At 51.0% G+C, this 24,436-nt stretch overlaps 11 protein-coding genes across 11 annotated transcripts; 7 read left to right on the top strand and 4 right to left on the bottom strand.

Moving 5' to 3' along the window:
* Window positions 1-1,088: 1,088 nt before the first annotated feature.
* Window positions 1,089-1,622, top strand: Aspvir_005525 (cytochrome b5-like heme/steroid binding domain-containing protein; the record flags this gene model as incomplete). Its single annotated transcript, XM_043268740.1, has 2 exons — window positions 1,089-1,325; window positions 1,392-1,622. The coding sequence occupies 2 exons, from the start codon at window positions 1,089-1,091 to the stop codon at window positions 1,620-1,622; spliced, it is 468 nt and encodes a 155-aa protein (XP_043124675.1).
* Window positions 1,623-2,112: 490 nt separating this feature from the next.
* ish1 (double-strand break repair enhancer MSC1) lies at window positions 2,113-3,910 on the bottom strand (the record flags this gene model as incomplete). Its single annotated transcript, XM_043268739.1, has 5 exons — window positions 2,113-2,587; window positions 2,642-3,433; window positions 3,492-3,639; window positions 3,698-3,748; window positions 3,826-3,910. 5 exons carry the CDS (start codon window positions 3,908-3,910, stop codon window positions 2,113-2,115), a joined length of 1,551 nt encoding a protein of 516 aa, XP_043124674.1.
* A 966-nt stretch (window positions 3,911-4,876) lies between these two features.
* Aspvir_005523 (PQ-loop repeat-containing protein) lies at window positions 4,877-5,898 on the top strand (the record flags this gene model as incomplete). The annotated part of the gene is made up of 3 exons (XM_043268738.1): window positions 4,877-4,944; window positions 5,001-5,258; window positions 5,319-5,898. The coding sequence occupies 3 exons, from the start codon at window positions 4,877-4,879 to the stop codon at window positions 5,896-5,898; spliced, it is 906 nt and encodes a 301-aa protein (XP_043124673.1).
* A 424-nt stretch (window positions 5,899-6,322) lies between these two features.
* Aspvir_005522 (nuclear transport factor 2 family protein) lies at window positions 6,323-7,162 on the bottom strand (the record flags this gene model as incomplete). Its single annotated transcript, XM_043268737.1, has 6 exons — window positions 6,323-6,433; window positions 6,495-6,596; window positions 6,655-6,726; window positions 6,804-6,868; window positions 6,944-6,961; window positions 7,156-7,162. 6 exons carry the CDS (start codon window positions 7,160-7,162, stop codon window positions 6,323-6,325), a joined length of 375 nt encoding a protein of 124 aa, XP_043124672.1.
* A 344-nt stretch (window positions 7,163-7,506) lies between these two features.
* On the bottom strand, window positions 7,507-9,957 carry Aspvir_005521 (SWAP/Surp domain-containing protein; the record flags this gene model as incomplete). The annotated part of the gene is made up of 1 exon (XM_043268736.1): window positions 7,507-9,957. One exon carries the CDS (start codon window positions 9,955-9,957, stop codon window positions 7,507-7,509), a length of 2,451 nt encoding a protein of 816 aa, XP_043124671.1.
* Window positions 9,958-10,173: 216 nt separating this feature from the next.
* On the top strand, window positions 10,174-11,383 carry Aspvir_005520 (uncharacterized protein; the record flags this gene model as incomplete). Its single annotated transcript, XM_043268735.1, has 2 exons — window positions 10,174-10,286; window positions 10,342-11,383. 2 exons carry the CDS (start codon window positions 10,174-10,176, stop codon window positions 11,381-11,383), a joined length of 1,155 nt encoding a protein of 384 aa, XP_043124670.1.
* Window positions 11,384-14,064: 2,681 nt separating this feature from the next.
* On the top strand, window positions 14,065-16,191 carry Aspvir_005519 (uncharacterized protein; the record flags this gene model as incomplete). Its single annotated transcript, XM_043268734.1, has 1 exon — window positions 14,065-16,191. The coding sequence occupies one exon, from the start codon at window positions 14,065-14,067 to the stop codon at window positions 16,189-16,191; it is 2,127 nt and encodes a 708-aa protein (XP_043124669.1).
* An 816-nt stretch (window positions 16,192-17,007) lies between these two features.
* Aspvir_005518 (uncharacterized protein) lies at window positions 17,008-17,642 on the top strand (the record flags this gene model as incomplete). The annotated part of the gene is made up of 2 exons (XM_043268733.1): window positions 17,008-17,203; window positions 17,284-17,642. The coding sequence occupies 2 exons, from the start codon at window positions 17,008-17,010 to the stop codon at window positions 17,640-17,642; spliced, it is 555 nt and encodes a 184-aa protein (XP_043124668.1).
* Window positions 17,643-18,192: 550 nt separating this feature from the next.
* Window positions 18,193-18,996, top strand: Aspvir_005517 (dolichyl-phosphate beta-D-mannosyltransferase; the record flags this gene model as incomplete). The annotated part of the gene is made up of 2 exons (XM_043268732.1): window positions 18,193-18,296; window positions 18,363-18,996. The coding sequence occupies 2 exons, from the start codon at window positions 18,193-18,195 to the stop codon at window positions 18,994-18,996; spliced, it is 738 nt and encodes a 245-aa protein (XP_043124667.1).
* A 222-nt stretch (window positions 18,997-19,218) lies between these two features.
* On the bottom strand, window positions 19,219-20,234 carry Aspvir_005516 (uncharacterized protein; the record flags this gene model as incomplete). Its single annotated transcript, XM_043268731.1, has 2 exons — window positions 19,219-20,136; window positions 20,199-20,234. The coding sequence occupies 2 exons, from the start codon at window positions 20,232-20,234 to the stop codon at window positions 19,219-19,221; spliced, it is 954 nt and encodes a 317-aa protein (XP_043124666.1).
* Window positions 20,235-20,859: 625 nt separating this feature from the next.
* Window positions 20,860-23,104, top strand: Aspvir_005515 (transcription factor TFIIIC subunit TFC6; the record flags this gene model as incomplete). Its single annotated transcript, XM_043268730.1, has 2 exons — window positions 20,860-22,204; window positions 22,257-23,104. 2 exons carry the CDS (start codon window positions 20,860-20,862, stop codon window positions 23,102-23,104), a joined length of 2,193 nt encoding a protein of 730 aa, XP_043124665.1.
* Between the last annotated feature and the right edge of the window lie 1,332 nt (window positions 23,105-24,436).

Raw genomic sequence — 24,436 nt, 5'->3', positions numbered from 1 at the left:
AATGCAGCTGGAGAAGGCTCGAGCAGCTCCAATCAAGCTGGCTGGGAATGGAGTGTATCCAAGGAAATGCAGAGGAAGAAAGCAAGGAGTGACACAATATGAGAGAGCCCGAAAGAAAGACTGAGGGCGTGATCAGTCAAACCAATAAAAGGAAAGGATAGAAAGAGTAGAAAGAAAGGAGGAAACCTGACAACAATGTGATGCTGAGCACGGCCAAGAGAACCCCTCCACGGATGATGAAAGCAAGCAATGAATGAATCAATCAATCAAAACAACAAGAAGATGAAAAGAAAAAGTTGGTGGCAGAGTGAGCATGACAGCACTGAGCTCATGCTTCTCTGTCGGAACTAAAGTAAGATGACACTGTTTCAGATTTCCGTTGTAATTTAGTCTAACTTGGCTGTGAGCCTGTGACAATAATAACTCCGTAGTTAATTTCGATGTGGTTATTATTAGGATCATCTATCTATGGGCTCTAAGCCTAAGGGAGTAGAGTCCGGAGGAGCAAGATAGATACCTAGTACACAAGTAATTCGGGAGTAACTCGGCTGAGACCCTTATTTTCAAGTCCAAGTTTCGATAGAAATACATCCGACTATTGAAGTTAAAAATAACTAGCATACTCAGTTCAATGATGAACTAAGTCTATCAGAATACCAAAGTTAGGGACATTGCTTCCACAAAAATCAGGCCGCCACAGCCGGGTGGTAATATCAAGCCTGTGGTAGGCTTACCGCACTAGTTAAGGTAATCTCCGCAAATTCCACGGTCGGACGCCGAAGTTGACATCCGTCATGACAGCTTACTATCAACTTCTGGACTCCATACCATCATCGTCATCATCATCCCGTCTCTACGTCGACTAGAGCCGTCTTGGAGTCAACCCAGAACTCAACTAGTCGCTTTCTACACTTTAAAATGGCTTCAGCAGGTATTCCTCCTCGTCGAAACTTGGATAGAACCAGAATGCTTACCACTTGCCAGGAGACGGTGCGGTTCCCCCGCCCGCGGAAGTGTACGTTCTTGCCCTTAGCACCTCTCAAGAAGCTTGAACATGAAAACATGTCTGACGTCTCCATCGGTCAAGAATGTCAATCGCGACCCCCATCAACCTCATCCTCCTGTCTCTCTTCGCAATCCTGGTCTACATGCAACTTCGCCCCAAGGCACCCGTCACCCTCCCGCAAGCTCCCCCACCCGTCGTCTTCCGCACCTTCACACCAACAACCCTTCTCCCGTTCAATGGCGAAGGCGATAAACCCGTCTACCTGGCCGTCCGTGGACGAGTCTTTGACGTGACCCCAGGCAAGAACTTCTACGGTCCTGTATGTCTGCGCCTTAGACCTTGACATGTCAAGACCCGGTCAACTGACACCCGTTGTCTACTCCAGGGCGGACCATACGAGAATTTTGCCGGTCGCGACGCATCGCGTGGTCTGGCGCACCAGAGCTTCGATGCCGAGATGCTCACTAAGGATCTAAAGGGTCCGCTGGACGACCTCAAAGATCTCGACCAGGAGCAGTTGGAGAACCTCCAGTCCTGGGAGGAGCGCTTCCTGGAGAAGTATCTCGTTGTGGGTAAGTTGGTTGCAGAGGGTGATCCAGAGGCGCCAAAGTCGTGAACGGTATCTATCACTAGTGTAGCAACTTTACATGGGACGTTTTCGGCTGTGTATTTATCCTCTGTCTGAGGAGCTGCCGCGTCGGGCTATCGACAGGACGATACGAAGCGGAGAACAAGTAAAACACATTTGTATCTCATGATCATGTCTAGAAAGGGATCTTCGTGCCATGATATACGAAGTATGTCTGTGTTAATCCACTTTTCTCACTTCAGCTGGCAGATGTCGCCATCAAAAGCAAATGATTTATGGGACCAGAGGCAGTTGAACTAAAAACATTGGTCTACATAGACTTTTCAATAACTTTTCCTTGTTATTAGACTAAACATTGCATGGTAATTGTGACATTGCAAAAGATTGCCCCAAAGACTATTTCAGAATCATCGTGACTTCCGTAAAAACAAGACTAACCTAGGAAAAGCCTCAGTCCAATCCCGTCCTGCAAACCTCATAAATGAAAGTAAAATACAATCGTCATTCGTTAAGAAATCTAGAGTTCCGAGCGGATCTTCTCGGCGCCCTCTGAAGCCTTCGCCTTCGCCTTCTCAGCGGCCTCCTGGCCTTGAGCCCGGCCACTCGAGGCTCCAATCTTCAGCTGGTCCATGGCCCACTGGGACCATTCCTGGAGCTTGGAGTAAAGGATACCCTGTGGGCTAGTGGTTCCGTATCGGAAGTATTGGGCATGCCGTCTGGCTGCGGCGCGGAGTTCGTTGACACTAGAACCCTGGTAGGTGGGAATGCCATAGGAATCAAGATATGCCTTGAGCTCGGAGCGGGACCAGGTGTCAAACGTCGTGTCCTTGGCTGCGTCGGTGGCTTGAGCCATGTAAGAGGTGGCAGATGCCAGGTTTGCTCCTCCAGCCTTGGAGGCTTTGGCGTATGCCTCCTGAGCCTGCTTCATGAGCTCATCGCGGGTGATATCTGCGCGATGAGCAGCCTTGGCGTTCATGGAAGACAGGTATTTCCTACGAGCGAAGTCAGAAAAATGTGATTTGGCACGGACAAGGGGGCCTTCTTACTTCAACTGGTCAGTGTTCCAGGTGTCAAAGGTCCAGGCAGTCCATCCGGTTGCGGCCTTGTGCTTGTTCAGTCTGACCTTGGCAAGAAGCTCGTCGCGCTTGCTCGACTGAGGAACAGGCACTCCGCGTGCATCCAAGTAGGCCTTGAGACGAGAGTCTGACCATGTCTCAACAGCCGCATCGAATGCCTCCTGGCCCTTCAAATTGGCTTGATCGGTTGCCCGCGTGTATTGGTTGCCAGCCTTGGACGTAGCAGCGCCGATCAAGCTTGTCGCGGACTCGGAAGCGGTCTTGGAAGCAACGGAGGCCTGACTCACAAGAGACGCACGGTGCTTTCTGGCTAAAGCAATAAGCTCATTACGCTTCGAACCCTGGGGCACCTTGACGTTGTGCTCATCAAGGAACTTCTTCAAATCGGAGTCGGACCAAGCGTTGAACAATGCCTCACTCAAGCTCGACTGCGCAGCTTCGGCTGATTTGGTGGCGGAGGCCGCGATGCTGCGCGCCTGCAGACTGGCTAGTCTGGCATTGCGACGAACATACGCGATAAGCTTGTCCCTGGTTGTTGGCTGAGGCACAGGCCAACCGCGCTCATCCAGCCACTCCTTCAGCTCGGACTCAGTCCAGTGCTCGTAAAGCCAGTTACCAGGGTAGTGCGCAGTCTCGCCAACTTTTTTCGCGATGGCCTCGTAGTTTTCACGAGCAGCCTTCAGGAGCACGTCACGCTTGCGAGGTTGAGGAACAGGAACGCCGTGGCGATCAAGGAATGCCTTGAGATGAGAGTCTGACCAACTATGGGTGTGTTAGCAGAGGTTGTTGCAATCATATGTCAACAATGCAGATTACTCACGTATCAAAAATCCATTCTTTGGCATGATGCCACTGGTCAGCACCGTTCTCGGCTGCATGTCCCAGAGGTTTCTGAACCTTGGAGTCCCAGTTGGACTTGACCAAGTTTTCGAGATCTCTTCGGTCGGCCGGGGTGGGATAAGGGATGTCTGGATCATCGTCAGCCGCCGCGTGTATGCTTAGGGTATCGACGAGGAAAATGCGAACCATGATCGGAGAGCCATCGTTCCAATTCAGTTTCGTGCCATTTGTTGTAAGCTAGAGTCACATGGTTAACACGAGAGCCTTAGAAGGACAACTGAGATAAAAGGGAAATGGATTGCCTCAAAACACACCTGCTTTGGTGAGCCAGTTGAACGCTCCGACCGCCTGTGTGGTCGCGAGGAAGAACACTAGGCTGGAGCCTAGATTGAGTCTCATCCTGGAGGTAGTTTCCTCTAATCACTCCTATATGATCGCAAATCTCGATCCGTATAGATCCTGTGTGGCGATGTTAATAAGAGGAAGCTCGTTGAAGCTCTAGTTGAGGGGTGAATGAAGGGGGCGTCGCTTACAAGGGTGGTGACTGCTGGGGTACTTTCTTGAGGAAAAGGAAACAATCAAAAAGTCACGTATCTTTCAGGGATACCAAGTACTTAAATGGTATGAGAATTGAGGTTGAAAGAGAAACTGTGAGCGAGCAGATGTTGGCAATATGATGCATTCGGAGGAGATGATAGACGAGTGACGTAGGTGCTGCTGAGTGGTGGCCGGTTTCCATGCTTCTGTGCTGAGAGTTGAAGTACTGGCGTCATCGCTGAGTTTCCTCTGAGCTCTAGCCTCAATGAGCAACATATTATTGTTCTCGCAGAGGTTTTTGCTTTTTAGGACCCGCTTGGTTTGAAGACAACCAGTATCCATTTAAATATACAAGATACTAATTATGCGGCAGATGCACTCCGTAGATAGGCACTAGACTAAGCACCCTACCTAACAGTAATACAGTTAAGCTAGGTACCTTAGGCCGCCCAAGCTACTGATTAAGTTAGCGTAGCCTGAAAAGCGGAGACCTCTCGTTATCAGCATCCATCTTCAGCAACAGTAAGGGACTCATCATCCTTCCTCTACACCAACAGATACCACTACTATCATGAACTTTTGCTATTGGTCTGAGCAAGAAGGACTTAGGATAATTCTCTAGCTGGCTACCTTATCACGAAGGAAGTTATCGACTCATTTGGATTTCTGATCACGAAATGCCCTCTCGATAGACTTGATTAGCAAGCTTACAGCTCTCCGAAGATAGCAACTAAGGAGACAAGCCTCCTGTTCAGTTCACGTTCGTCTGAACTGCTATATATAACCTTCATCCGAAGACTTTGAGCCTGCTGCGCTCACTCATTAAAAATGGACACCCCCGATCTCGAATGCACCCATCTCACCTCACCAGACTATAAGAACTTCGTCCTGTCTATGTACGGATCCAGAAGATGCTGCAATGGTTCTCGTGAACTTCAACTAATGAACACAGTCTGATTATATTCGGGATACTCCTGTCGTATCTCCCTCAGCATATTCGCATAATCAACCTCAAAAGCTCCTTCGGTATCTCCCCATACTTCGTCCTTCTGGGAACCACTTCAGGTACCTCGGCATTCGCAAATGTTGCGACACAACAACAGAGTTTACAGGATGTGGAATGCTGCAAGAACATCAATGGACTAGCTTGCTTTGGGGGACTACTCGGCATCTTCCAAGTCGGGACACAGTGGCTCTGCTTTGTTACCATGTAAGTTGACCTACTCTCTGTCCGATAGCGGTCGCATGGCTAATGCAAGATCGTTTACAGCCTACTTCTATTTGTTATTTACTTTCCCCGAGCCACCTCTCCAACCTCGCCTACAGAGTCAGAATCTTCGGCGAGGAATGGCCCAACATATAGAACAGCCTTGATTATCAGCGGTATTTGTATCCTCCACGCCGTGGTAATGTTCATCACCTCTGTCGCAATCGCAGTCAACCGACCATCCCAGCTTCAGGCATGGTCCAACTTCTCAGGGGTGGTCGCTGCCATCCTCGCTTCGATCCAGTACTTCCCTCAAATCTACACTACTCTGAAGTTGCGGTGTGTGGGTAGTCTGAGCATCCCCATGATGTGTATCCAAACTCCAGGAAGTCTTGTGTGGGCAGGCAGTTTAGCTGCACGACTGGGACCAAAGGGGTGGAGCACATGGGGCGTGTTGATTGTGACAGCATGTTTACAAGGCACGCTTTTGGTACTGGCCATCTTTTTTGAATATTTTGGGCCCAACAAGCAGCGCAACCATCGCCATGGCAAAGATCTTCCTCCGAACGGTACTGGAGAAGGCTCAGAGGAAAGAGACCATGAGCAGCCGTCTGAGGAAACGCCGCTTCTGCAAGGTCAGTGATCTATTTAGCGCAGAATCGGCCGAGCTTTCGCATCAGGAACGGGCAACTTTCGACTTGTTTTGCTTTGGATTTTCCCTAGACTGTATCCAGTTCAGATACTAGACCTTTCCCGAGGCTGCTGAGCAGCTCGGGCTGCATTTTGTTGAAACCACGAAGGAGAGACTGTCTCAGCGAACCAATTTCATGTCTTTTGCCATAAGAAGAGTAGAAGTTTCATCAACTATATTCATTTGACGAAAACAACGATAGAATAAATGCTTCTGGGTGCATGCAACATTTGGACTGCCGTTGTGCGGCATCCATAGAAGACATGCCTTAACTTCTCTCGTATTCATTATCGTAATGTGACCATTTCCCTCCCGCCACCAGAAGTCTCACCCAGTGCCCGTCTGGCCAACCCGCAATCCTTTCACATCAATTCCTTTACGCATGGTAGATGAGTCGGAACATGTCGTTGAAGACATAGTAGGTCCCACTCTCAGGAAGAAGCTGGAAGGTCTGAGAGTAGCTCATGGGCTTCTGCTCCTCATCGACCTGCTTGACATCAGTACCACAACCTTTCAACAACAAATCAAACGGACAACGCCCGACGTACCAACAAAGCACCGGTGACCATGACCATGATGCCGCCCTCCGTGTTCGAAGGTTGAGCATCGAAGGTGTCGATCCGGTGCTGCACCTTCTGGAAGGGAAGAGACTGTCGCAAGATTAACCCTCTGCGCTATCACCGAATCTCACGAGGGGGGAGAACGAACAGCCAACTTGTCGACAATGCCGCTGGCACCCTGGACCGAAAAGGTTTCGAAGGTAAGCATAGAGTGGTCACGCTATAGTTTGTCCGTCGTGGTCAGTTTCCGCAGGATATTCAGTTTCGCAAATGGCGACGATGATGCGGTAATCATACGTAGAGACTGGCCAACGCCTGACGGTTGCTGTCGAAGGTCTGGTAGTAGAAATGCACGAACTGCTCTGTTGATTGAGAGGGGAGGGGTCAGAATCTCCTAGCCGTGTTTGTGCATCCGGAGGCAACGACGGAATACATACCAGCAATTTTCTGGAAGTCTAAGCATTTGTGATTAGTTAGTTCACATTTTCCCTTAATATTTATGCATTGTGAAGGATGGTGGTCGTGCATGCGACTGGACTCAACCGCTGTGGAGGGGTTTAGGGAGGAGGGGCAGCAAAACATCAAGCAAAATTATAGCCATCAACAAAGACATTGACGCAGGTCAGGAATGCTGTGGGACAAGACTTACCGGCCATTTTGATGAATATACTCTTCTTCAGAGCGGACGAAACCAAAAAGAGGAATAAGAAAGGGATCTTTGGTAGTCTGAGAAGAGACGGATCGCAAGTTGATATTTGAGTCCGAGAGGGGAGAGGTGTGGGCCCTGAATCGTGAGGCTTGGAGCGTCTTTTTATCGCCCGCCGATAAACGTTCCTGCCTGAACATCACACACTCTTACGGCCTTCTCTGTGCCGCTAAATGCTGCCTTTCCTGGGCTACGAACGAAAATTGCCTAACAATGACACACAATATTTGGCAAGTCTACGAAAACAGTATGAATTGGACCCATCAATGATCGTCAATTCTACATAACAGTACATCACTCCGTGTCGGAATCCGCAAACATGTCCTCTGCCTTCGGTCGCGGTTTTCGAGCAGGAGGCCCGGATTCGAGCTGAGATGGCGCTTCGGATTTGCTGGGCGCCTCTTCTTTCTGTTCGGTCTCCATGGCCCAATCCTCCTCCAGTGGCTCTCCATCCGGCGCTTCTTCTAGGTCGCTGTCTTCCATAGGCTCTCCGTCCATATCACTCATAGGCTCTCCAACCAGATCACCTCCTGCTATAGAAGCCGGATGACCTTGGTCGATGTCCATTCTGCTCTGATCTGGTTGAGCAGGAGGACGCGAAGGGTCGAATTTCCCGGCTGTTTCGTCCTCCTCCAGAGTCTTCCAGCGACTCTTGCCCTTGAAAAACGCCACAGCAGCCCGATCCGCCTCCGCTTTCGCCTTTTCTTCCCGAAGTTCCTCTTCTGTAAGCGGCGGTTTCTCAAATACCTGAGAGAAGTGTTCCTGACTCGACTGCGGAAACACGCACCACCCTTCCCAGAGGTGCAGCAGTGAGCCTACGCTTCTCTTCCATTTCTCAGCTCGTAACCGTCCCCAGTTCAGGTCTTTTTCGAGTCTACCCAGGTGCTCGAAGACCCGGTGGGACTTCAATGCTGCTTCAAAGAGCTGTCGATAGCGCCAAGCATGGCGCACACCGCTCGTGGCAGATGACGAGAGAATGTCGGAGACAAGGTAAAGCCCGACCAGCTTGGCGGAAGACGTATCCATGTTGCTTTTGGACGATGAGGCTTCTTCACCCGAAGCGTCATTGGATTCATTTCTGGTGGCTTCCTGCCGAGCGAGACCCTTTTCAATCTCGCGGTCAGGATTGGCCCCAGTGTATGCAAACGGGTTGATGATGTTCGACACGATCATCTCCACCACTTCCTCCGCGCCTGCGCCAGCATGTCCAATGGCAAAAGCTGTAACACGTGCAACATCACCTTTCCGTAACTTCGCATGAGTGGTTGGGAGCCGAGCAAGGAGGTGTGTGAGTTTGGCTTTCTGTAGCGGGTTCATGTAACCGAGTCCTTCGTTACCAGTACCGACTCCGTCGGCTGGCGGAGCGCCCCCTAGGTGTCGTCTCTCATCCTCCCCGTCTGACATTTCTTCGTCGGACGAATTGTAATCCTCATCGGAAACAAACTCATCCATGCGTGTGGTATATTCAAACTTGATGCCCGTCTCCGGCGATACCCAACTTGGGCCACCCTCAAATAATGACGATGCATTTTGACTCCTACCGCGCCGAGCCCCTTTAGGATGGCTGTTAGTGAGGATATCCCATAGTTTCCAGCGATAGTACACTCCTCCGGCACTTCTTGTATCCCACAGCCACGCCCACTTCTCATCTCTTTGGACCTCCGGCCGACTCATGAGTAGAGCCTCGAACTCTGGGCCGTAATTCAATAGATTCTCCAAGGTCTTGTGTATCAACCTCAGCTGCTTCAGATCTGAAGGTGTTTTCACTTCCACCTGTGTGACGGGTCCACTGCGACCATATGCTGCTCCGTACGAGATTGGGGGCGCGAAGCCACCACGGTGAGACCCAGGAGGGGGTGCGCGATTCAAGCGGCCTCCATACTCGGGGGTAATGGTCTTCGCACCGAAGGGAAGAGAGCTTGTTGACGACGGACCCACGGTGACCGGCATCGAGGAACTGATCGCGGCAGAGGAGAGATGCCTCGAAATCGAAAGATAGTATCCCCATCCTAAGTATTTGTTTTGCAGTGCACTGACGGTAGAGTCTATGTCCGAGGCAGCGGATTCATTCGCAAGAGTGACAATGGCGGAAATCGACTTGCGATCGGTCGGGGACTGATTGGAGGGGCGGAGGATTTTCACGTTGTCGACAGATAACACCGACGGAATGAGCGATTTGATTGCAGAAGGAGAAGTCCCGGGAGGTAGTGACGCCAGATAAAGCGTAGGTTTTGCCGCTGCTCTCTCGGCCTCTTTCGCATCGGCTGCCCTGTCCTCCTCGTCGTCCGAAGTGCGAAAAGCCGAGACAGCGGGGGACGACCCTGAACCGGTGTTGTCAAATCCTAAGATACCCTGCGCTGACTCTCTATTCCTCTGAAACGGTTGGAAGCCTTCATGAGTACGTTTGCGAGATAGCGACGACGGGGGAGGTCCCAGAGTCCCCGGGCCGCTGCTTCTAGGACCTGAACTGGTAAAATGGCGTTTTGCAGGTCCACCTCCAAACGCGGCGCTTCTTCCTCCAAAGGTGTTGTTCGGTCTACTTCCGGCTGTGATCCGATCGGACGGCCGAGAATCATCCTCAAAGGATTTGACGAAATCCTCGTAAACAGCAGCTGTCTCTGCTTGCTCTCGGGCACGCTTGGCTTCGGCTTCGGCCTTTTGACGTTCGAAGAGAGATTTCTTAGGGAGGGCGGAGAGTTTGGCCGAGATATCTGGAAAAGCCTTGGACTTTGCGTCGTCCGGCATCGTGAAAGAGAAGAGCCACGTATGCAGCAAATCACTTGTCGTGAGCTTCGCGGTTAGTAGATGTAGTGTATCGTAGTGGCTCGCAAGTTGCAATCATTAAGAGGCTATCGGAGCGGAGGCGGAGATCGTTGCAGCCTGAGGCAGAACCAAGGCAGCTCAAATCCGATACAGTGCAATACGATCTTAACAACAATACTCCCATGAACAGCGTCAGCCATGGCCTCAGCCGAAATTCAGACTCTGTTGCGGTTTCTGTCACAAGATGCCAAATTACCCTTGGCGTCTGCCATGGGCAAAGTCATGGATCTCCAGAAAGCAAACTTGATATCGTATGAGAATCATTTTGAGTCTCTCCATCAGATGCAGCTATCTAACATCGAACAGCGTGGAGCAACTTTCAAAGGCAGACCTCAAGTCTCTTCAGGAGATTTTCAAAGACGACAAAGTTGCTAAACAGGTGCTGAACGCTGCCAAGAGAGCCTCCAAAAAGCGTCAAGCGCCAACTGGCAATTCAGGCTCGCCACAGAAAAAGGCCAGGGGAGCAGCTCGCATTGATACCACACCATACGAGACTGAATCGGCGCTTTCTTTGCCTATCTCATCGGCGTCGGAAGATGAGCTGTCGCGGATCATTCTGCTTACTAACAGGGCACCTCTTGTGCTCGCATTTGCAGTCTGTGTCCTGAAATACACGATGCCAGAGCAGCCAATCTCCAGCCGACTCAGCCTTGCTCAAGCTGTAGTCAGTGTCAACAGCCGCTCGAAGGCCATCAGCCTCGGAATTGAAAGCGGCAAAACCGCTGAGCAAGAAGGTTGGGGTGAAGGCCATCCTGTGATCAAAGTCCTAGGGCGAGAGATCAAGGTTCTAAAACGGTGGGATTATAACCCCCACGAAGGCAGACCAACAGAAGAACCCAACTCAGAGCAAGACGGTGGGAACGCTGCCGCCGCTTCTGCCGAGATCTTGGGCAAAGGAGAGTCAGATGGCTCAGACACATCGCCCCCTCTTTGGGGCGTGGATCTTGAAGCCCTACGAAGTGCTCAGGGCAGTAGCCTGAGCCCTGCTACCAGAGTCAATGCAAATCTTCCCATCTTCACGCCGAATTCTGCAAAATCATATCTCTACAAATCCTTTACTGAAGCGGCTACAGAAACTATTGAGACTGATAATGGCTCCAGCAAGACGAAACGTAAGTCGGTCAAGCAATTGGAAGCCGAGAAAGAGACTTGCTTGGGCTATTTACTGCAAGCTATCGACCTTCTCTGCCAGTCCTGGGCCAGCACTCTCAGCAAAGAGGAGCTGGATAGACGTGCTTGGGCCTGGTATCTTCGCGTGAGACCGGACGTTCAGAGTGGGCCAGGAGGTTGGGGCGAAAAAGGGCAGGTGAAATTGTCGGATATCCTGGCGCTCCGAAGAAATCCTTGACAGCCTGCCTGGAGCTAGCTGCACCCTTACCAAAGAGAGCTTACCGTCTCCGCTCTGCTTCTGCAGCGCGTGCTGCACTTTCCGCCCCTTCTTCTGCGTTCCAGCCTCTCACCCATGCTCCGCTTCCACAGCGGCCGCTTCCTCAGCTTCGGTATTCTTGGCACACCGGGCAATGGCGAGCTCCCGGTACCCTTCAACCTGGTTAGGGACTGCGGAGCGCCAGCTGTCACCAATCCGATAAAGTCTGCCTTCCAGTCAAACCAGTGCTGGAACATGGACAGCCGTTGTCGCCGAAGCAAACCGCGCCGCAGAGGTCGGAGTAACTGTTCCTGCATATTTGTTGTGACAGCAGCCTTCACCGTTAATCGGGGGAGGAGAACCGCTCATGTGTGCTCGTCGAATACCACATCCATGGCATTCCTCCACACTACCAATGCAACGCCAGATATAGCGACTACGATATCTACAGAAATAGTGACGCAAATGATCGGATATGACTGGCTCTGTTTTCGTTATTGAGTCAATGACTACCTTGCATCTTCGTGCTTGATTGAGACAGTGACAGGCTCTACCGGAAAAGCGTACAGGTATCACGGTTCAGGGAGATATTACTTAATGAGTGAACCAGACTCTTTGTAAGGCCTCACGTTCTAGACTTGTAGAAAGGTACTCCGATTCCCGAACACTCATATTCGAAGAAGCTAATAAAATATCGACAAGGTGGATCAACTGGATCAACTCTTCTAGTAAAAGGCAACATCCAATGCCATTGGACGGGGATGTATGTTCCTGTACTAAACCCTCCGAACCAACTTCAGAGTTTGATTTCCTGATCCAATGAGGTTTCTGTCCATTGGATGAGGCAAGCCTGGTACCTGAGACGACCAAGTCGCCGCCGGATACCCCTATGGAGATTGTAAATGCTTGTCTGGCGACAGAAGTATTATGGTTCTCCGTGCAGATTGATTTTCCACGACACTCTTTTCCTTTTCCGCCCCGTCCCCAAAGCTATACCTTCACACTGACTCTTGTGCGGGAGTGTGAGAGATTCAATGACAACTGTTAGGCTCTTCAGTCAGCTATGCACCTTTTCGATTACCATATCTTAGTTAATGGATAATCTCGATAGATAAATGGCCGATCAAACGAACAAGGGCACTTCGGAGAACTTCCTCAGCGTCCCACTGCCCACTCAGATTCAGGTAGATAGAGTTTGGCGTTCGAGGTAGGTTGGGTTCCACCGGAGGCCCAGAGAATGGTCCATCGGTCCGATTCTCGAAATTTAGTCTACCTACCTTAGATATCTATCTACCTAGTTGTGTTCTACTGCCTTCTATGGTAATTAAACTGGGTTTTGGAAGGAGTAGTAGGGGCTGCGGCTTGGGCCCTAACAATCTTTGCGAAAATACCCAGGTAATCTCTCGATGTGTCTGTGCCCTGTATGTAGTTTTCAGTATCATTGAAAGCTTTCATGAGTACCTCTTTATGTACATAGAACATAGATATCTCCAGAGTGAAGAAACGTCGATTGGAGGTAGATGCCATAAATAGTATGTATCTCGTTCATCACATCATCATTGCAGGAAATGGACATCCGGAATAGGTGATACTCAACCCTCATAGGGTGCTCTTTTCCATGGCGTATTTTAACTTGTTTCGGATTTGGAAAGGTCAGGCTTGTAACCTAATTACAGCTTGGCTTCGTCATAATTCAAGGAGAGTACACCTCAGCTTATGGTAATGGATGGCTTCATCCCAGTACTTATGAAGGTACTTAGTACCTTGATAGCCCTAAAACCAACACAAACCGGAAAATCGTCGGCTGTTGTATTGATCATTTGTTTGACAATTCTGTGTAGGTAAGCTGGGTTGACTCTTCTAGACAGTTGTCACTAAGTGGCGAGTCTCCGGAAATTACCACGCAGCATCCAGGTAAGCAAGGTACCTTACTTCGTACCTACCTACTTGTAGCAGGTTTCAATTATTTCCACTGTATTCATGTATTTAGATGGGGGGCGAATGTCATCACCAACAAATGTCTAATCAACTACTGTGCACGAACTAGTATCATCAAAAGCCACAAAAATATACTTACCATTCTCTGCAAGATAACTATTCATGCAGTCCAAATTTTGTCTAGGCCAGAAAAGAGCCCACAGTTGATGTTCTCATTGTTCTGCGACCGCAAACACCCTCCCCAAGGTCTTGCTCATTACTAAGGTAATTAGTTAGACGGAGTTCCTCTTTTTGCAGTCAACTCAGTCAACTCCCTTAGTTTAGTTTGTCTGGTGCGCTAAGGTAACCTAACCACTATCTACCAGTACGCCGTACTCCGAGTATTCTACCAGTTGCCAAGTCTCCCCCCCGTCTCGCTCTCTCTTTCTCCTCCCAGTGAAACCCTTCAACACCACTGCCACCCACTGTTAACATCAACATCAACATCACCATCCCTCATTCCTCATCTTAATTGCCATAATCTTTCTTTTATTTGAATAAATAATCCATTTCTCCTTCTCAACGTCCGAACCTTTCGCTTCAGTCCGCTCTGATCCTGTTCTCCATCATTCATCTGCCTAGATTCCAGTCAACCCGGAACAGTCTCGTTCAGGTGACTGTTTCCACCTCCCTCTCTGGCAGACTGACTGGACATCAGAGGAGGCCCGACAGGGCTGTGTAACGCCATGTCTGGGCGTCTCTCTTCCGATCGCTCGCGTTCCTTTTCGCAGTCCTCGCAGTCTCTTCCTCAACGACACTCTCAAGGGCTGGATTCCGACTCAATGCATCATCGTTCTCTCTCCGGTCGCTCCTCGAACGTCAATGTCTTTTCAGATGAATACTCGCTGGAACCGATTGACTCTGAACAGTCTACCCTCACTCCGCGCAGCCCCTCAATTTCGTCCACCGTTTCATCTCACACGCTTCGTTCGGCCGTCCTTCCTCCTCAGAAAACATACAACACCGTGCCCATTGATCCTCCAGATGTGATCGAGAATCCATTTGGCGACGATGCTAGGGTCTCCTTCGATGACACCCCCCATCGATCAAGTCTACCCCAGAAAGGGGGATTCGATTTTTCTACCCGTGACTCGACTGCTTCCAACAACACAGATGCCTCCGTGGCTCGGCGCAGTCAAAGTACATCCTCGCGGTTCTCCTTACCAACTCGCGCAATGAGTCCTTACACCGGAGCAACTGGTCCCAGTCACCCATATGCGATGTATCCGCAGGTCGGTGTCAGCCGATCGCCCAGCATTGCTACTACATCAACTGTACGACCGATGGAGCGACCGTTGGGCGATTCAAACGCGCCGCAACACCCATATGCCATGTATTCGCAAGCTGTCGTGCCAGAGGAGGGATTGGATACTCCCATTCATAATCCGGTGATCCCGCTCGGGTTTCCCGGACACGAGCAAGCCTATCAGCGACCCCCTGGCCGTGCTGATGACGATGTTGGAGATCTCATAGGGCCTGATGGCCATACCGAGCAACTTCCTCCTTATTCACGGTACCCTGATGGGATCCTACCGAAAGAGGAAGAGACGCTGGAGTCTGGAGTTGGTGCTGGCATCATCACAGAAGAAATAGCGCGTAGTACGTCGCGAGAGCCCCCCGTTTCAGAGACTTCCTCTAGGACTTTAGTAGCGGGAAATGCGCGAAACTCGGTGAATGGGAATGGAAACCCTCCTGAAGAACATGAGGAGCCGCCCGCTACGGGCGTTATGGCGTTTGAGGAAAAGTTGAAAAGCAAAGGCAAGAAGAGGGTGTGCTGCGGATTGCCGATCTGGACACTGGTTCTTATCAGCATCGTTATCTTCGTGGTAGCGTGCATTGCAGGTGTCATTGGGGGCGTTCTTGGGGCGAAAAAGGCGGCGAGCGAGGAGACCTCGAAAGCCAAAGGTCCTGACATCGTCACAGTGACAGCTACGCCCAAGGCGGATGCGACGCCCATCTCGTCGATGCCGGCGAATGTGTTACCTGTGCCGACAGGCGAGTTCGTCATTCCGGCCAGTCCCAAGAACCAGTCGAAATTCTGCGTTGCTGAGTCGGCTTACACGGCATCATGGGGCTGCATGGGCCGCAGCAAAATCCCGATCCTACTTCAGGGAGAGGGTGGTCATCGGCACAATATCACTTTCGAACAACGACCCCTGAGCTCTTCATTTTCCTACGGTGCCCAGGCGCCGATTCTGCCCCAGACCCAGCAACTGACCCCGGCCTATGATTCGGGCGACATGGCCCTAGGCCCTGCCCTTACTTTCTTCACCTTGTTTGACAAGCTGGTTATTGTCCCCCAGGGGACCTTCTCTTCGAATGATGCATCGAAGCGCTCCGTCTCAGAGCGCGACGTGATGGCCGAATCTTTCCATCGCAAGCAGACAGTGCAAGCAGGCGATCGACCGTGGTTTTGTTGGTGGAATGGCACCATGATGGAATTCTTTTTGTACACGAATCAGACATCCAAGAATGCTCGGCAGAGCTCGACGGCTTCATCCGCACCGACCGAAACGCCGGCCGCTCAGAATGGGAAGAGAGGCACGACATCTCTTGATTCTTTATATGACTATCCTCGCCGGATCAAAATAGAGGAGAAGCGAAACCACCCTGGCTCCCGAGCGCCCTACTGCCAGCAGATGCAGGTGTTGGACGACGGATCGATAGCAACGGCTTCCCCCGAGAGAATTGAGATCAAGGAAGTCGAACCGACACCGACAACGACCATCAAAGGCTATGGCAGTGCGACTCAAACCTACACAGCCAAGGCACAATATGAAAGTGTGTGCTACTGCGCATCATTGACCGATTAGGTCGGCTTGTTGATATGCAAGTCTCTTATCATGAAATGTGTCTTTCGGTCGAGGCGTTGGCGTTCTCAAAGGTGCAAGCAGCTGTGTCATGCATGATCTTCACGACTTAATCCGCCAGGGGCGATTGATCCTAGTTTATTCTCTGACATTGGCGTGCATCTTTATTCCTACGAGGTTTCTTTCTTTTCATCTGACGCATTCTCGGTTTATGTTCTCTGCCAGAGTGTTCTGACTCGACTTCTGAGCGCGAATATCCCTTTCTCTTCTAGCATTTCTTGTCTGGGGATATCATTCCACGGCGTTCACACGGAGGTTATAGTGCATAAAAGGCACCTTCCTGTCATTCATGCTTTGGGCTAGTCTCTTTTCTGTCTATGCTTGATCTCCATTGTTTTTGTTGCAGCTACTGGATAAGATATCTGGGTTACAGCGATAGTATGATGGCAATATCATCACGAATTGTCTTTCCACGGCCAATAGGACAATTAAATAAGCCCGAGATTCGTAATTTGCAATTGTAGACCTTCGTCTGCTTCAATGAGTTGAAATTATGGCTTGACCGCATTCAGGTGAACCGGTGATCCGCGGCGGAGATGACTATGTTCAAACGTCATCGTCCCTGATCCAAACAGGACATGGCACGCCACCAAGCCTCATATGAATCGGCATTTGGGAGGTTTAGCGATGAAATAACCGGTTGTTGCTGATCCGGGCGAACTGTTTCTTGATATAAATACTTTTCCGAGTACCTTAAACCCAGTGCCTTTCGACCTGTTTACAACAATTATCTGTAATATACTTCAATATACTACAACAATGAATCCAATCCTCCGCAGTAGCCTCTCATCGAAGGCACTCAAATCCTCGACTCTCCCAATCTGCCGCCAGAGGAGCCTCTTCCCTCAACCATGGCGGTTCTACTCTCAGAGCTCCTACGGTGAAGGTGAACAGACACCAGAAGGCAAAACAGAAGCTAAAACGAGCAAGCCTACGCGCGATATTGAACATCCAGGTGAGTCTCCCGCCTTTGTAGCTGGATGCTCTCTCTCCTGGTCAGTATGATGGTTCAGCTCGATTCTGACCGCGACGCAGGACCCCCTCCCCCGGACGTTAGCAAGGGCAAGGGCTCATCTTCACCTTCACCTTCATCCTCGTCATCCGGCGGTGGCCCCAGTTTCCAGAACCAACCGCCCTCAGACGAGGAAACCCGCCGCAGCAACGACGGCGCAGAGGTGTACCCGCACGCCACGAACAGACCGTCGAATAACGCCCGGCCGACCATCAGCAAAGGGCAGTCGCCCAACGTCGACGAGGACGGGAACCCGCGTCCGGATGTGCCCGAGGAGGTGAGGCGGCATAATGACGAGATCGAGAATCGGCATGACCGGGCGTATAACAAGCTGGAGGATGATGGGAATGTGCAGAAGGTCTCTTGGAAAACTGACAAATAGAGGGGGCGGGGTGGTTTGGTTGCTGCTTGTTTCGGGGATGGTTGGTTGGAGCTGCGGGTTGGATGCTGATGTTGATGCGGCTGCCTAGTTTAATAACTACCTTTCCGGTGGCTTGAGTCTGTGGTCTTTATATGAGTTGGCTGCTTGTAGACGGCCCATGTCAAAGGTCATAAGGTCGCAGTGTGCGCTGAATGACGTGTGTACCATAAGTTGATTTTGAATGAAATTGCATCTTGATGATGATCAGATTCGCGTACCCATTGACGATGTGATATTTGTAATTCCAGGCTGGCTCTCACTGTCTATGTTGATTCGATTCAGGGTGTATGCGGTGCTTGAGTCGAGTCGCGTCCAGCTGAGGCCACTTGTATGATTTGATAACGACGAACGCGGAGCTCCCGCACCAGTTCGGGGCTAACTTACAGCCTCTCAGGGGACTCGGCCAACACCTTTTCACTCTTTGCCCTTTGTGCTCAATTCTGGTGTTTGATACAATTTTCGGACTATCATCCTTCTATTTGACTGTTTATTTTTATCATTTTAGAGTAAAATGACCGACACAAAGAACAAGTACTCGGTCATCCTGCCGACGTACAATGAGCGCAAGAACCTCCCTATCATCTGCTGGTTACTCGAGCGAACATTCCGCGAGAAGTAAGGATCATTTTACTGGCCGCCTTCTCAATCAATCGCACGAGGCTAATTGTGTCTGCCCTACAGCAACCTAGACTGGGAAATCGTGATCGTCGACGACGGCTCCCCGGACGGCACCCTCGAAGTCGCCAAACAGCTGCAGGCCCTCTGGGGCCCCGAACACATCAACCTCAAGCCGCGGGCCGGCAAGCTAGGCCTGGGAACCGCATACGTGCACGGGCTGCAGTACGTCCGCGGCAACTATGTCATCATCATGGATGCGGACTTCAGCCACCACCCCAAGTTCATCCCCGAGATGATTCGCATCCAGAAGGCGACGGACGCGGACATCGTCACGGGCACGCGGTATGCGAGCCACGACGGCATCAAGGGCGGGGTGTACGGCTGGGATCTGTTCCGGAAGTTCACGTCGAGGACGGCGAACCTGATTGCGGATGTCATGCTTATGCCTGGTGTGAGTGATCTGACGGGGAGCTTCCGGCTGTACAAGAAGAGCGTGCTGGAGAAGGTCATCCACAGTACGCAGAGCAAGGGGTATAGTTTCCAGATGGAGATGATGGTGCGGGCCAAGGCGATGGGGTTCAAGGTTGCCGAGTGTCCGATTACTTTCGTCGACCGGCTGTACGGGGAGAGTAAGTTGGGCGGGCACGAGATTGTCGAGTATCTCAAGGGTGTATTGAATCTGTGGTTGAAGGTTTGATCTGTCTGTCGTTTGCTTTTTGGGGGGTTCTCTTCATGGTCGGCTTGGACCGCGACATCCTACACCATACCCTTATTTATTTCTTATGCTTCTAATACTGCCGCTGCCACTGCCATGCTCTTTTGATATCTACTTGCTGCTCTGTCTTCGGCCTGTGTGTACAATAAAACGTGAAAACTATGACGTGATTTCATTCCACTACAGTCTCGCATGGGTGCAAAGCTAGATACCCTTCAAATAGCGAGTAACGCGCTCAGCAAGATCAGCCTGCCCCTGATCCTTGACATTGTGACTTGCCCCGGGTATGACCCCGCTATTCTGATCCCACGTCCCAGCCTTCCCAGCATCAGTCGCCTCCCTCCACCGCGCCATCAGCGCCTCCTTATCCACCCACCGCGCCGCAAACTCATCGTTCCCCGAGTACAGCACCAGCAGCTTGGACCTCAATAACCCCCGCGTCGCCGCAGCCCCAAACGTCTCGCGCAGCCGCTGATCCGTCAAATCCGAGCTAAACAGATCATCCTCCGCCGGCCTGCCAGGACTATCCGGACTCGCCAGACTCAAGAACCGCCGCGCACTGACAGGGTCAGGCGGCAAGCCAACCTTGCTGCTCAGATTCAAGGGTAGAATGATATCACCTACGGGAGCCTGCCGCGCCAGCGAAACCAGCTGCTCCCACGAGCCCTTTGCCTCGGCACCCACATCGCCTGGCTTGCGCGTCTCCGCGAGCAGGGCTTCACGATCGGACACTGGCGCTTGCAGGATCGCACCGTCGACTACAGGACGGTTTCCCTGAGTATAGAGGTAGTGCAACACGTCCTGGCTTCCGGTCGAATGGCCCATGATGACGATCTTCCCTGGTGCCGATGCCGAGGCGGACGAGGCCTTGAGGGTGCGGACGAAGTCGATGCATTTCGCGATCTCCTCGACATCCTTGTCGAGACTGGCTACGCCCCAGCCGCCGAAGGAGGAGGAGAGCTGGGCCTGGAAGACGGACCAGTCGGTTGGTTCGAGGGCGGCGGCGAGGGGTGCTACATAGGGGACGGTGCAAAGGCCATCTGTCAGGCCGCCGATGAAGATGAGACTATGTGGTTTTCGGGGTGTGGAGCTGGTGAATTCAAAGGCAACTAGCTTGGGTGCCTTTCTCTCAGTCAGCTTGTGCTTGATTTGCTGATGTGTTGGTATGATGCTTGTGGAATTACATATTCGTGCAGTGTTCCTGGGTGCGATTTGGACATGATTTAAGCCTTTGTTTCAGATATATGAAGAAGGAACTATCGATTTTTGGCCGTGAGGGAACTGATTATCAATTATCTACTGTGTAGATGGTTAGTTTGTGGTAGGAGTCTTAAGGACAGGCAGATCTGTCGCAGAACCGATGATATCAGGACGCAGCTCCACTAGAGCGGGGCCTGCATTAGAAGCCAGTCCTCGAAATGCACCTCAGGACAATGATCAATTCGACTGAATTGGTCTTTTTTTTTTATTTTTTTAAACAGCAAACACAGTCCTCTTGGAAAAAAAGATATTTGTTGATGCGCCATCGATGATGTGGGGTATCGATGAGGTCACTGGGTGTTTTGAGTACGTAAAATTACGCCAAAACCCTCATCTGCTTCCGCTGTCGATACGAAGATCTTCCCGTCGTTTTGTATGACGAATAGCTCTGTTCCTGCTGATCAAACAATTGGTACATTCTCAAACTATATGCCATCAATGACTGATTTCTCTTTGATGAATAGGATCGGTTTCACCACTTCAGAGGATGTGATCTTATAAAAAGAATGGTCTTTAGATATAGTCATTGAAATCGTCACTTTCAACAACATCATCAAGAAGCCAGGGCGTTAAGGGATATCCCAGATGCCTCATACACGAAGGTCCAGCCGCCTATCCGGGGCAAGGACCAGATACACAAGCAATTCCTTTGAGATCGCGGGAGTCAGTGATGGATCGGACTCGAGAGAAGGAACCACTTCTTCTCGGCGAAAAGCAAAGCAGCCTGTCCTAGCAGATGATTCCTCGGACGAGGAGTACAGAGACGTCCAGAATGAAAAGGATGAAGTTGAAGAAGGCGAAGATGGAGACGTAGAGATGGTCGACGTCCCCGACGATGATGATGAATTGGTCTCTGACGAGGAGGACGAAACCGATTCAAAGAAGCCCAAAAGAGCAGGGTCTTCGCGAGTCAAGAATCCCAGGCGACGACACGAGGACGGCACTGTCGCTATTGCTGACGATGAGACTCACGTCCGGGGGACGTGGAACCCCGGCGAGCATGTGGGAAAGCTGACCCACATGAAGGTGACCTTTGGAACTGATGAGAGGGATCTACTCTCCATGGTGTATACGCGGGACCGATGGGCCAAGGGCGTTGATTCGACGTTTCCTACGCGTTCTTCATTGAATGAAGCAGAGAAGTTCCCTGACTACACGTATGGCGCGACCTTTGGCGTTGAACCGGAGGAGGTCAGGAAGGAGAGTACTCGTGGTTGGGACTGGTACTACGCCGATGATGTTGGGGGGCGGTTCCGCAAGAGGCAGCGGATCGAGAGAATAGACGAGGAGGAGGCCCGCTCGCGGTATATGGCTCAGGAGGAGAAGAAGCAGACGGTATTAATAGGGCCAGTGGACGCTCAGAAAAGGTTCCGGCTAGAGCAGAATGAGTCCGCCAATTTCGGCGAAGCCTGGAAATCTGGGGCGAAGAAGAGTGGGACAGCAAAGAATTCAACAGAATCAAAGAAACCGCTACGAGAAGGATGGCTGCTCAATCTGGGACAGAAGATACAATGCATGGCTTGGGCACCTAATCAGTCAGGTCTCACGCAGTACCTTGGCGTGGTGGTGCCCATCACCAAGGAGCAGAAGGAAAGTTACCAAGACCCCTTGAAGAATCAAGCCGGTCTTCCGTTCAGATCTTCTGCTCCTTACCCCTGTGCATTGCAACTGTGGGCGTTCAAAGCCAAACGAGAAGACAGCTTTACAAAAACCCTTGATATGAGCATTAAACCGAGGCTGCGGTTGGCTCTTTGTACCGACTGGGGTGACTTGCGACGAATCGCTTGGTGTCCTATGCCCCGGGCTGCACGGGACGAGGATGACGAAGATCCTTTGAGGAACCTGGGACTCCTGGCTGGAGTCTGGGGAGACGGCTATGTTCGAGTTATTGACGTCAAGCTGAGCCGGAACCCGAATGCCACAGAGTTCAGTAAGTAGGCCAACAGAGGACAATTGATGGACCTTCAGCTGACGATCTGTAGACAAGGTCCACACTCCAGTTTTCGAGGCCAAGCCCCCGTCGACAGTATGCACATGCGTCGCTTGGCTTTCTCCCACTGATATTGCTGTTGGCTGTGCCAACGGCTTTGTTGCTGTCTGGAGCATTATAGCGTCAGAAGAATCCTCTTCTGCCCCTCTACCTTACTTCTACGAACCAATTCACCGCACTTATATCCTGAATCTGGCGTCGGCCTACCCAACTCATCCTCACCTGCTGTGTACGACATCTATGGACGGGGAAACCCGCTTGACCTCAATCGTCGATTATCAGAAGGACACCGTGGAAACGACCCGTATGCGAATGGCGTCGCCCCATGCTGCCTACTCTCCCTTGCTTCATGCATTCATCTCAAGCGACGAGACCGATTTTGCACGGCTCCTCGCCGTGCGGCGCTTCTTCACCACAACGGCAGTGGCAAGGCTACCAAGTACGGTCTCCGCTCTTGCGCCGTGCAGCTTCTGGCATCCAAGCGTCCTCCTGGGCTGCGCAGGCGGCGAAGTTATTGCGACAAGCCCCATCCGACGATTAGTGCACCCCAAAGAGAAACAGTGGCAGCAGACCTGGTTCACACACGAATGGGCGCGCGGGCAAGATGTGGACAGCGCGGGGACGAGTCGATTCATTGACGGTTACCGCGCTGAGAGCTTCAGTCTCTTGCGCAACATGGTGGGTGATCGTAGAATGGTCAACGGCACGATGATGATTACCATCTTTGACGAACCGAGGCACGTTACTGCATTGACGTGGAATCCCAACCAGCTGTGTGCGGGATGGGCCAGTGCTGGGTTGGGATGTGGATTGATTCGGGTAGAAGATTTGGCACTCTAGACGTCCCTGATGTGAAATGATTCCGCGATGGACAGTTGGTAGTGGCTATCAAGAGCCGGCCAATCTTAGTTATCCAGTTATGTTGTGACCAGGGCCGGAGTAGTAGTAGTGTGGCCATCTAGATCCATTGTAGCTCTCAATCCAAGTATAGGTATGAAGTGCCTCTGAGAGTAATTATAGATACTGGGGCCGGAGCTCCCCAGGTCCTACCTTACTTCTATCTATAAGACTATGAGGCTATCCTGTGAAGCACAGACTACTAGAGCACGTGGCAATCTATTCATAAGCCAATCAGAAGGCCAGAAAGAGTTACACTTCACTCCATAATTCCCATGTTAGGATACCTATTCACAGACCCTGCTGGCAGCTGGCAGGGAAGATGAGTGGTGAATGTACTCTCTATTATTAAGATGCTACTTAAGAGAGGTACTCCTCTTTATACACTCTCCTCTACACTCTTCACTCTCCTCTCATTCTCTTCTGTTAAAATATATAATACCACTATGACTATGGATATGAGACCCTAGACGGATGAGGACCATGTCCAGACACCCTTTTAGCCTAGTGGTATTAGAATTTGATATCTTCTTATTCTCTTCTTACAGGAACATATAGCCACAATCATCTGAGATCACTTCTTAGGTGTACAAAGGGCTGGCATGAGTGTGGAGAATATCAATAATCCTTCCAACGGCATGATATTGCTTGCGGAGCTTCACGCTCAGTTTGGAAAATTCCTAATGGCTTTCGAAGCCACGGTGCGTACCACTTAGGCTGGCTATCACAATTTCCACTTGCTGACCAAATCCCTCTGTATAGGATGTGCCGCACAGGTACAAACTGAAGACTTACCGGAATTTCCCTCCCTGGTATCGAAGGGATCTTCCTGAGGGGGCATCGTGACGTTCAAAAAGGCGGCGGGAGCCGAGCGTATCCCACTCCCGAATCCGGTCTTGCTGGATTGTCATTTTCGGATAGCGGAAATCCTGAATGCTTCCGGAATGAGCGAGTTTATAGACCTCAAGATCCGTGAGTGGGAGGCCTTAAAGGGTGGCCCCGACGCCGACCAGCTGCGACTGGACTGTTCCACAGATGTTACTCGCTACCTGAACGCCGGCTTGTGGCAACATGTGGCAGTTTGAAAACGTGTTTCGTTTGTCCTCCTTCACGCCGTACACCCTTCTCTCTGCTTCATTTCTGTATTATTTGCGGTAGGAAACTGTGCACCCAACTTTTCTCTTAATTCAGGTCTTACTAACCCTTGGACTAAAGTAGGGAGACAGTATCCGGAACATTATGAAGGACTTTGGATAGCAGGAATGCCTCTCAACG

This window comes from Aspergillus viridinutans, assembly GCF_018404265.1.
Source record: "Aspergillus viridinutans IFM 47045 DNA, scaffold_3, whole genome shotgun sequence".
NCBI classification, from domain to species: Eukaryota; Fungi; Ascomycota; class Eurotiomycetes; order Eurotiales; family Aspergillaceae; genus Aspergillus; species Aspergillus viridinutans.
Note: the sequence above shows the minus strand (reverse complement) of the source record. Positions and strands in the feature narration are given on the sequence as shown.